Source organism: Saccopteryx leptura, chromosome 6, assembly GCF_036850995.1.
Source record: "Saccopteryx leptura isolate mSacLep1 chromosome 6, mSacLep1_pri_phased_curated, whole genome shotgun sequence".
Classification (NCBI taxonomy): domain Eukaryota; kingdom Metazoa; phylum Chordata; class Mammalia; order Chiroptera; family Emballonuridae; genus Saccopteryx; species Saccopteryx leptura.
In genome coordinates, this window is record NC_089508.1 from 90,538,780 (window position 1) to 90,551,022 (window position 12,243).

The window sequence follows — 12,243 nt, forward strand, 5'->3', positions numbered from 1 at the left end:
TTCCCTGTATTCCCAGTTTTCTGAGAGTTTTGATCATGAATGGGTGCTGGATTTTATCAAATGCTTTTTCTGCATTTATTGATATTATCATGTGGTTTTTCTTCTTCATTTTGTTTATGTGATAAACCTCATTGATTTGTGAAAATTGTACTAGCCTTTCTTCCCCAGAATAAACCCCACTTGATCATGATGTATGATTTTTTTCATGTATTGTTGAATCTGGTTTGCTAGTATTGTGTTGAGAATGTTAGCATCCATGTTTATCAGGGATATTGGGCTATAGTTTTCTTTTTTTGTAGTGTCTTTGCTTGGTTTTGGAATGAGGATTATGCTTGCCTTATAAAAGGAGCTTGGAAGTCTTCCTTCCTCTTTAATTTTTTGAAATAATTTGAGAAGGATAGAAGTTAGTTCTTTTTTGACTATTTGATAAAATTCACGTTTGAAGTCATTTGGCCCAGGACTTTTGTTTGTTAGGAGTTTTTTGATAACTTTTTCAATCTCATTTGATGTAATTGGTCTATTTAGATTTTCTGAGTCTTCCAGATTGATTTTTGAAAGATTATGTGTTTTGAGAAATTTGTCCATTTTGCCGAGGTGTCTAATTTTTTGGCATACAATTCTTCATAGTATTTTATTACAATCCTTTGTATTTCTGCTGTAACAGTTGTTACTTCTCCACTCTCATTTCTAATTTTATTTATTTGAGTTCTTTCTCTTTTTTTCTTGGTGAGTTTGGTTAAAGGTTCATCAATCTTGTTTACCTTTTCAAAGAACCAACTCTTTGTTTCATTGATCTTCTGTATTGTTTTTTTTCAAACTTTATGTCATTTATTTCCACTCTGATCTTTATTATTTTCTTCTTTTTACTTCCTCTGGGCTTTGTTTGTTGTTCTTTTTCTAGTTCTTTTAGGTGCAGGGTTATGTGGTTTATTTGAGCTTTTTCTTGCTTCTTAAGGTATGCCTGTAATGCTATGAACTTCCCTCTCAGGATTGCTTTTGCTGTGTTGCATAGATTTTGGTTTGTTGTATGTTTATTTTCATTTGTTTCAAGAAAATTTTTAATTTTTTTCCTTGATCTTGTTGCTAACCCATTTGTTATTTAATAACATGCTATGTAGCCTCCAAGTGTTTGAATACTTTTCAGTTTTTTTCTATTGTAGTTGATTTTAATTTTATGCCATTGTGATCATAGAAGATGCTTGATTTGACTACAGTCTTTTTTAAAATTACTGAGACTTGTTTTGTGTTCTAACATGTGGTTTATCTTAGAGAATGTACATGAGCACTTGAAATGAATGTATATTTTGCTGCTTTGGGGTGAATGGTTCTGAAGATATCAATGAAATCAAGTTGATCTAGTGTATTATTTAAGGCTGGTGTTTCTTTGTTATTTCTCTGTCTGGAGGATCTATCCATTGATGTTAGTTTGGTATTAAAATACCCTACTATTATAGTATTGCTATCAATCTCACCCTTTATGTCCATCAAAATCTGCTTTCTATAGTTAGTTGCTTCTACATAATATTTTTTATTTATTTAAAAATATGGTTAACATGTATTTTTATTTTCCTCGTCTTTCTCCTTTTTTTAAGGGGCCCTATATTTTCTTCTGTACCCAAGGCCTCTGCCAACCTTAATCTGCTTTTTTTTTGTGTGTGTGTATTTTTTCAAATTTAGAAGCAGGGAAGCAGTCAGACAGACTCCTACATGCACCCCACTGGGATCCACCCTTCATGCCCACCAGGGGGTGATGCTTTATGTGTGGTTTTGAAGAGCAAGAGGATTTTTAGAAATACATGTATTGAGTTGAATATTCTAAATTTTTGTTTATACTAAGAGAGGAAAAGTCAGGCCCCTTTCCCCTCCTCCCTGAGGAAGAAATGAGAAGAATGCAAGGGAGAGGAGCCTGCAGGGGCAACTGAGTCAGCTAGTCATAGTTCCACTCCTTCCTATAGTTGTCTGAAAGGACTGGTGCCACTTGCTACACAGAGCAAAGAAGATGGAACTTATCTGAAAACCCTTCCTCTTCTCTTTTCTTAAAAGCCTTTAAGAGACAATGTTTACATACCTTAATTAAAAATTCCAACACATCCTCTGACTCACCCTCCCATCCTGGAGTCATGTGAGTGATGCATACCTCTAGACAAAAGGATCATGAGCCCATTATCTAAAAACCTGTATTCTGTAAAAGATATATCACTTGTAAGAAAATCAACTTTGGGGGAGCATGTGTCTTTGGAGCTTTCTAGCTTTTCGTGCTCCACCGGATTTTAATAAATTTTATTTTCCTCTAATAAAGTTATCTGTCTATCCTCCATTGAAAAAATTTATTATCAACAAAATATTTCTCATGTAAATATTACTGGATTCCATGCAAAGAAGAAACAAACTGAGACTAAAAGATTTGCCTTCCTGTTAGAAAGTTAAAACCTCATGATTACTTTTCATATTGATTCTCTTGGGAGAAAAGGAGGCATATTGTTGGTCAAATAAGTTTTTAAATATGATATATGTTTGCTCGCTTATAGTTTGCATTGGGTGTGGGGGACAGGCTGTAATCAGGCAGGGTGGTTATAGCCTAAGGCTTAGTTTTAAGATTAAGCTTTTCCCCACATCCTTGACTGATTGCATGATGTTGGGTGGTGTACTCTCATGAGGAATCCCATTATGCTTCAGATAAGTGACTTTGTATCAGAGACTTTCTTGTTTGTATATTGGATTAAAGTTTTTAATTTCTACACTATAAAGTGGGGCAGACCAGGAGCTTGCTCTCTCGGTTCCTGAGATTAGCATTAGAGGGGAGAACGAAAAAAGGCCACGTGGAGGAGAGGAGAAGAAGCCAAGATGGCTGAGTGCTGAAGGAGAAGCCAGTTTGTGCAGAGTTTGTGCAGAGAGAGGGAGATGGGGAACAGAGGTGAATAAGACTGGTGAGGTAGAAACTTTGATTCTAGGAAATTGGATAAGTCAGTGGCTTTGGGAGCTCTGAATGGAAAGGGAAGTGTTTTCCCACTGTGTGTATTTCTTGCCTGCCGGGTGCAAGCTAGAATTAAAGATGATGGTCCACCCGTTCTTGGCTCCATTATTTCATTACCGTCTGTCCGAATCAAATGTGAACCTGCATGGGCAACAAAAAGACCTAATCATTTCTTGGTTTCATTGAGATGGGAGAATGATCTAATTATTTTTAGTCCAAATAAGTGACTTCACTGATGCATTGTTAAATATTCAGAATCATTCTTCCATTTATGAATTCATTATCATGTCAAATGCTTTAATGTACTTGTAATAAAGTGCCTTTAATTGATTTAAAAAAATTACTATTAAACAAAAAATATATGTAGTTATAATATTTAATAATAATATATAATAATTATAATATTTTTATATAAAATTACATATAGAAATTTAATATTTTTATATACATATATAATTTAAAATTATATATATGTACTTTTATATATTTATATATATAATTTAAAAATTACACCTATATAACATTTAGCACAGGTACATAGCATGGCGTCTTGAAATAGTAGGGACTCAATTCATGACCATTATTAATATAAAAGGCAGAGTTGGTTCTAGGGTCTACGTCAGATTTTCAATCTTGTATTCTTTTTATTGCACCAAGCTGCTCTTTGAAATGTTTTTCAAGAACAGGACCACTTTACTGAAGAGGCAGAGGACATCTTGACACTGCTTGAAAAGTCACCGCAACAGAGGGTCTAGTAAATATCCCTATTTGCAGCTGAACACCCAAGTCGCTCTCCTGACAAGCCCCAGGTACTGACACAGGAAGACCAGAGGGCTGATGTTTAACATGAAAGTGTTCGCAGGGGCAGGCAGGGCCACTTCATTCCCTTGACTAGGTAAATTACCCTATATATTTTTAAATGTTTTAGGGGCTCCATGTATTTTACAGTGCAGTTCCGTAAGCATTTTCTCATTTGCTCCTCTTAATAACATTGTGAGCATGTCAAGGTACAGAGAATTAATCTAATTTTATAGATTAAGAAAAGGAAAAACTAAATTTCAGTGAGAGGAACTGACTTGAATGAGGGTGTTTAGTCAAGGGTAGAGTCCATTCTCATCTGAGCACTCTATACTGAATTACCTGGCTCTGGGTTTTATCCTATCTGTCCAAATAGGTTATACATTTTTAAAATGTGTTTACATTTTTATGTTCCTCACAGCATTGAACAAAGCACTTTGGGGACTCTGTATATTTGAGTTTTTATGTCAACATTGTCCCCACTCAACTTGAGGACTGACAAGGCATACCGCTTCTGCTCCATGGGACTTCTAACAAATGCTGAATTGTTGGAAGAAACCCATCACTGCATCTCCACACTACTTAGTTATGAGGAGCAGAGAGGTGAAAACAACCCTTCTAGGGTCAGGGCAGCCTGAGTTTTACCTCCATACCCTAGGCTCTAAACTGAAAGAAAATTCAAAGGAGGCCATCAGAAGTAGTGGCAATAGGCTTCAAGAACTACAATTTAATCACAATTAAATGAGTTTCAAATTAATCAAATTCCAGAGACCTTTCCTCAAATAATTTAACTTTCAGGCAAAATGGAGAATGTTTTTATTCTGAAACTTAAAAAAAATTAAGATATGTTAATTTGAAACTTAATTTTGTTTATTCCAAGGGATAGACAGTACTAAATCCTTCTGGAAGCTCATCAGAGAACTAATGTGATGAAACGAGGAGAAGGAAGTAAAGAAGCACCAGCTGTGTGTCAGGTCTTCCAAACCTGAAGACAAATGCTGCCTCTTCACTCATGTGCTGGACTCCTACCCACCAGGTGTTAGAGACCTGAGCCTGGGAGGTTAACCATGTTGATAAACAGGCATAAGAAAGGGAGAGGGGGATGAAAGAACAAAAATAAATCTAACACTGGAGATAAGATGTTCAGGCAGGATTATTCTCCTCCTGATAACTGTATCAGCTCTCCCTACTTCCAGTCTAATCTCTTGTTTCACAGGCCTGGGCCCGGGCTAGTGGGAATATCAGCAGGACTAGGAGTAGGGTCTGTTTTACTTGTCAGCTCCTCACTTGGCTAAAAGTGACCTAAGAATCATATCTTGTTTGGGTTTATGTATTATTATTTTGTTTTTGTATTTTTCTGAAGTGAGAAGTGGGGAGGCAGAGAAACAGACTCCCACATGTGCCCAACCAGGATCCACCTGGTATGCCCACTAGGGGGCGATGGTCTGCCCATCTGGGCCGTTACTCCATTGCAACTGAAGCCATTCTAGCACCTGAGGTGGAGGCCATGGAGCCATCCTCAGTACCTGGGCCAACTTTGCTCCAATGGAGCCTTGGCTGCAGGAGGGGAAGAGAGAGTCAAAGAGAAAGGAGAGGGAGAAGGGTGGAGAAGCAGATGGGCGCTTCTCCTGTGTGCCCTGGCTGGGAATTGAACCTGGGACTTTCACACTTTGGACTGACACTCTATCGCTGAGCCAACTGGCCAGAGCCGGGGTTTATGTATTTTTTTTACAGAACTTCACACATTGTAGATACCTCTGTGCATTACCAGAAAGAACACCCATGCTTGGGGGTTCCTGAACATGCACAATAGCGTCAGAGCCTCCAGGTGACCTGCTTAGCCAAAACACCTTTCCAGGATGATAATTCTATTCAAGAGTCTAATATTAGTAAGAATTAAAACAAAGTTAATATATATTTGGTGACAGAATCTACCTCAGGTGAGTATTTATCATTTAAAGAATGGACTAATAATACTAAGCATCTAAACTTGGCTTACTAAAAGCTAATACTTAATTAAATTAAAACAATGATGTGATAAAAGTAAAAAAATGGTGTTTCAAGAACAAGATTACTTAAAGAAGGTGACCTGTCCTTCCTAAGGCTGCTGCTATGCAAGTATGGTCCAGGAACTCCTAAGGAGACCCTTTCAAGGATGAGACACCAAACTCAGTGAGTGTCCCCTCTTGTGTGTGCAGATCAATACTCAAAGTTTCAAAATGACACTTGCAGTTCTTCCTTTGCAAATCCCTCCTCTCTGGTGCACTGGTCCACAAATTCTAGGTGCTTCGGGATCCCCAAACTTCTCTTTCATCTAAACACAGTAGGACAGCTGGGTTATTTTTGGTAAGTCTTCCCTGCATTGGTGCCTAGAAACTGTCTCCAGGAAGCAAGATGGGCAATGCTAGGGCGCATCTCATTTGTTTTCCTTATCTCTGAGTTACCTGTAGTCCAGTGCCTAAAAATTATCATTTCATTTATTTTGCCCAGTCTTCTGGTTGGAAGGTCAATTCTTATAACACTGTACTTTTGTTAGTAAAACAGAAGCCACAACAATTTATCTTATTTGTAATTTATAAATGTATTAATGCCTAACGGATTGGGAAAAAACTGGTTATTCAACAACAGATTATTTGAGAAGACCTGCTTTAGATGATGTTCCCTCTGAGGCACTGAGCCGGGGGCGGGGGTGGGAAGCCTGAACAGAACTAATTCAGGTAAAAGACTGGAGGAGAGTAAAGAGCACTTTTTAAACAGAGGGGTCCTTCTCTGACTCATGAGAACCATGAGAGAGATCTCAGACTATGCCACTTAAAAGTTGTGCCTGGGGTTATTTGGGAAGCTATAGATCTTTGTATCACGCAGGAAATGATAGAAGTAATAATTAAATATTTCCCCAAGAATACTAATGACATTATAGAGCAAGTGTTCGGTATTCTTTTCTTAGAGTTCTCTCCTATTCTCTTGTGTCTACTAAGCTCTTATTAGGGTGGGTTCGAAGACATAATGTGGTGCAATTTGTGAGAGAAACACCAGAGGGCGATGCTTCCTTCAGATGTGGTTTACATTTCTATTTAGGTGGTGGTTTGACTCAGGTACCTCTGCAGCCACAAAACAGACTGTTGTGCAGAAAGGGGCTCTTAGTCATGGGTGAGGAGTTTCTATAAGAACCTGCTGGAGACTGGCCCTATTGTTTTTGGTGTATTCCAGGGACCAAAGATCATTTTCTTCTGCCAACATGCTTTCTGCCATCTGCTCAGTTCTTGTGATCTTCTTAATATTTGGTAACTTTTTTTCCTAAATGTTAATGATCTTTTATTTTCCTATAATCATAGAAAAGTTTTGGTTTTATTCTCTGACTGAAAACTCTCTTCCTATACATTTCTAATGTAACAATGTAATTATTTTTTAGGAGGGACTAATGGAGACTCAGTGACGCAGATAGAAGGCCCTGTTACCTTCCCTGAGGGAGCATCTATGATCCTGAACTGCACTTACCAGACCATTTATTCAAGTCCTTTCCTCTTCTGGTATGTCCAGTATCTCAATAACGCTCCCCAGCTCCTCCTGAAGAGCTCAACAGAAAACCAGAGGACAGAGCATCAAGGGTTTCAGGCCGAGCTTCTGAAGAGTGAAAGCTCCTTCCACCTGCAGAAATCGTCACTGCAAACGTCAGACTCGGCTGTGTACTACTGTGCTCTAGGTGACACAGTGAAGGAGGCTGAAGGGGGAGCTGAGCACAAACCCAGAGGAGTGCAGATGGGGCCTGGTTGTGGCAGCCTGGGAGGAAGAGCTATATTCTCTCCCTAAGTAGTAGTGAGTTTATGAGTTCCTACCCAGCTCAGGTAATTTCTAAAAACCTAAGAGATTGGGAATTGCTCTGCAGGGAGAAATAGGTGAATATCAGTGTTAAAGAGAAACTTAGGTTTGATCATAGAAGTGCTCAGCCAGAAATGCTTTTTTCTTCTTCATACTCCAGACCTCTCATAAAAAGCATTTCCAGGAAAACTCTATAATGGATTACTGTCTACCAAGATATTTTGACTATTTATTATTATTATTTTATTTTATTTTTAGTGAGAGGGAGGGAGAAAGATACAGAGAGACAAGAACAATGAACTGTTTCTGTATGTGCCCTGACTGGGGATCAAACTGGCAACCTCTTCACTTTCAGATAATGTTCCAACCATGTGAGCTATCCAGGCAGGGCTTAGGTAACTATTTAATTATGTAAAAGCCCCAGGAATCTTTGTGCTTTTCATGCAAACATTCATGAACCAAAGGAGGGATTTAGATTCTTGATCTTTAGTGTTCTGCATAAGTCTCTACAACTAAGACAGGCATGCCCTTCTCTGGTTCAATCCTTGCTCCAGAGTATCCAACTCAACTCTGCAGTAACTCTTCACTCCATAAAGGTGCTCAGGAAATGCTGTTGTGGAGGGACTCGCAGGTCAGGATACCAAGCAGTTCCCTCCTGCGGTCCACACTACACACTAGATGAGAGGCAGCCAGTCAGGAAAGGTTGTGTCCAGGGCATTCTGACTCTGCATGTTCAGTCTCATCTGCCATCACCCAGATCTTAAGTTTTTGAGGATGATGTGAACAGTCACTTATGTTTGGGCTTATAGGTTCTAAGATAATTAATGTGAAAGGAGGCTAGTATTTTGGCCCATCTCAGCTCTTTAAACTAAAATATTTAGATTAGAATATTGTAATACTATTGTATATGTCCCTGTCAAATAAAAAAGATCTGTATGCAAAGACCATGTGTGCTTCCCACAAGAAGGATTCACATTCGTCGAGTAGCAAATATAAAGAGTATAGAGAACAAGAAAGTAGATTAGTGAGCTCGGCCTGCCATAACAAGATGCCACAGACAACAGAAAGGTATTCTCTTATAGTTTTAGAGGCTGGAAGTCCAAGAGCAAAGTGCCAGTGGGGCTGGTTTCTGCTGAGTATTTATTCTTGATTCAAAGATAAGCTGCCTTCTTGCAGTGTCTTCAAATGGCCTTTTTCTATCAGTGGTTGGCAAACCACTGCTCGTGAGCCACATGCGGCTCTTTGGCCCCTTGAGTGTGGCTCTTCTATAAAATACCAAGTGCAGGCACTACCTCAATAAGAAATGTACCTACCTATATAGTTTAAGTTAAAATTTGGCTCTCAAAAGAAATTTCAATCATTGTTCTGTTGATATTTGGCTCTGTTGACTAATGACTTTGCCGACCACTGCTCTATACAGAAGGAAAGAAAGAGAAATATTTAGAGTCTTTTTCTCTTCTTATGGGGTCACCAGTTCTATTGGATTAGGGCCTCTTCTGAATGATCTCACCTAACTTTAATTACCTCTTTAAAGACTCTATCTATAAGTATAGTCACAATAAGGGTTAGGGATTTAGCATAAGAATTTTAGGAAGATGCAATTCAGTTCATAAAGGAAAGCTATACACTGTCTATTATTAACTAGGGAGCCAGATGAATAAGGTAATCCCATATTTCTGGATTTCAGTTGAATGATAATAACACTATGCAGGAAAACAAGAGTCATCTGAACATTGCTCAAATTTCAAACCCTAGAATAAACTTTCAGTTCTAATAAGAAACAATGAAGAATTATTTTGAATTGTTTTTACTGACTTTATGACTCCAGCTGAGCTGTAAATTGAGGAATTCTTTGAGGAAGGAGCAAAGATAGCAAGCATTCATTCCCTCCTTACCTCCTTTGCTGTTATTTTTAGTTTTCCCTTTCCCCCTAATCTAGGCTTCCTCCCCATCTGTCTATCCTGTTCTATGTCCTGGTAGTCAGACTCTGTGAATGGCATCTTACTGTATTCAGGCACTGATAAAAAATGACAAGAGATCTGTAGGTGGGAAGACAGAAAGATCAAGTACTTCCTCCTTTGCTCTCTGCTGTTGGGATGTAGTTGTTCCGATATTGGATGCCTCCCTCTCTGTTTTTGTGCCCTACTCCTGCTGTAGGGGAAGAGAGGGGGAGGGGTGGAGAAGCAGATGGTGGCTTCTCCTGTTTGCCCTGACTGGGAATCGAACCCGGGGCATCCACATACGGGGCTGATGCTCTACCACTGAGCCAAACAGCTCAGTGGGCCAATAAATACATTTTCAATGAGACAAAAGTAAAGATCCTTTGTCTCCAGCTGATCTGCTTTTCAATAAATGCTAAAACTCCATAGGCTTGGGAAGTTCTCATCTTTATTTATTTATGTATGTATGTATTTATTTAATTTAGTGAGAGAGACAAAGAAAGACGGAAAGAGTGACAGATAGGGACAGACAGACAGAAAGAGAGGAGAAGCATCAATTCTTCATTGTGCCACCTTAATTATTCATTGACTGCTTTCTCATATGTGCCTGGACGAGGGCTCCAGCTGAGCCAGTGACCTCTTGCTCAAACCAGCGACCTTGAGCTCAAACCAGTGACCTTGGGCTTCAAGCCAGCAATATTTGGGCTCAAGACAGTGACCACTGGGTAATGTTTATGATTCCACACTCAAGCCAGTGACCCCATGCTCAAGCTGGTGAGTCCGCGCTCAAGTTGGTGATCTTGGCATTTTGAACCTGGGTCCTCTGCATCCCAGGAAGATACTGTATCCACTGTGTCACCACCTATTCAGGCCCATCATTTATTTGTTTGAATAGGCTCTTTATTTCCTTCTCCCTCCCTTCCTCTTCTGATATACCCATTATTCTTTTATTGTTCTTTCTCATGTAGTCAGACAATTCTTGTAGACCTCTCTCATCTTTTTAAATTCAATATGGATCTTTGGACGTCACGGAAATGGCGCCGTGAGCAGCGCGTCCGACAGATCTCCCCAAAATCACAACAAATTTATCAACTAGAAACAGGAAAATTTATCTTCGGAGCAAACTGAAAGCAAAAGGACTGTTATCACTCGAATCTGAGAGACGAGGGTGTGGAGGAAGCTACCGCAGGGACGTTCATTCAAGCCGCCAGAAAGTGCGCCGGTGGTAAGTCATCCCACACTCGGAAACCGCCGCCGCGCCGCCGCCGCCGCCACCGCCGCCGCTGCCGCCGCGAGCGGTGGGTCGGTTGCAGAGCCAGCGGCAAACAGCCGCTGGCGCGCTCCCGGTCTGATTGCAGACCGAGCATTGCAGACCGAGCACCGCTAACGTTCCCAGCGGCCCGCGCACGGGAAGCAGGAGAGGCCCCAGGGCGGTATTCCCTACTTGGGAGATTCTCTCCGCGGGCGGGGCACCTCACCCAGCCATTCAAGCTAACAATCAAGCGTTGGGGGAGGGGCGCACGCAGGCAGCCTGAAATACCTTCGGGAGCACAGCTGCGACCCAATTACTAAAATTAACTTAACCCGTGAAATCTGCGCACCCTCGGTTCTAATTGATAAGATCTCTCTCAGTTCACCGACCCAAGACAAGAGGCGTGATATTTTTTGGTGCCTCTCGCTAAAGGGGCGGGGGCAACTTCTGATTGATAGAGCCTCCATATTTAGGGATAAACGCTAACAAGAAGGACTTGGCAGATAATAAGATCTATACCACACTAGTCGCAAGCAGAGACTAGTGCCTCTTTTTACCGGCCAAAACAGGCTACAAAGTGTGGAAAGCCTGGGTTGAGAGGTCCAACGGAATGCTAGGCGTTGAACAATCACCTTGACAACAATTGACTCCCACCCCCGCCTGATTACACTGGAGGCCCTGACTGTCAGAGCCCTTCCCAGAGCCTTGCACTGAGTGGGGATAGAGTGGGGATTTCCCAGCTCTTTGAGCCGCTTACTCCCCAGGCAGAAGCAGTGGCAGCCTTGGGGCTGGATCGCCAGGCTGCTGGTTCAGGAGGGGGGGACTGGGAGAGAGAATCCACGAAGGCGAACTCTCTCGTCGTTAGACCCTGCAGACGCCGGCAGGCCTTGACTACCAACAAGAATAAAGCCAATTGTGTGACATTGCCATAGAACCCCATCAACTGCAAGTCCCTGCCTGGGTGTGGCGCAGGGGCAGGGCCTGGGGTGCAGAGTCGCCGACCGGGAAGAGGGAGAGAGGAGAAGGAGGAAGAGGTTGACATCTCAAAATCAGGAAAAATCCACAGACTTTGCAGCTTGTTCCACTGTTTGTTGGTTGTTGTTTTTTTTTTGTAGTTGTTGTTGTTTGTTCCTTCTATCTTATTGCCTTTATTTCCTCCACCTCAGCCCTTCTATTCTCTGCCCATCTTATGCTTCCCTTTTCTTGAACTACACTACCCATAAGTGTTACATTTTATTTCTCTCCTTCATCCTCACCCTCCTTTGGGGTTATACTCCAGGACACTTAATTCTCACTCTCTCCTCTTTTGTTTTTTTTGCCTTATTTTGTTTTTTTCTCTTCCTTTTTTATTTCTTCCTTCGTTTTCCACTTTTTCTTATTTTTTTCTTTCTATTCGTTTTTTCTTTTCTCGTTTTACTTTCCTCCCATTTAATCCTCAATCACGAACAAATTAGTTAATT

General features: G+C 40.6%; 1 gene segment (V, D, J or C); it reads left to right on the top strand.

Moving 5' to 3' along the window:
- Positions 1-6,918: 6,918 nt before the first annotated feature.
- Positions 6,919-7,582, top strand: LOC136377121 (T cell receptor alpha variable 18-like). The segment is given in 2 exon segments: positions 6,919-6,922; positions 7,185-7,582. Coding segments are annotated over 2 exon segments (402 nt in total).
- Positions 7,583-12,243: the final 4,661 nt, after the last annotated feature.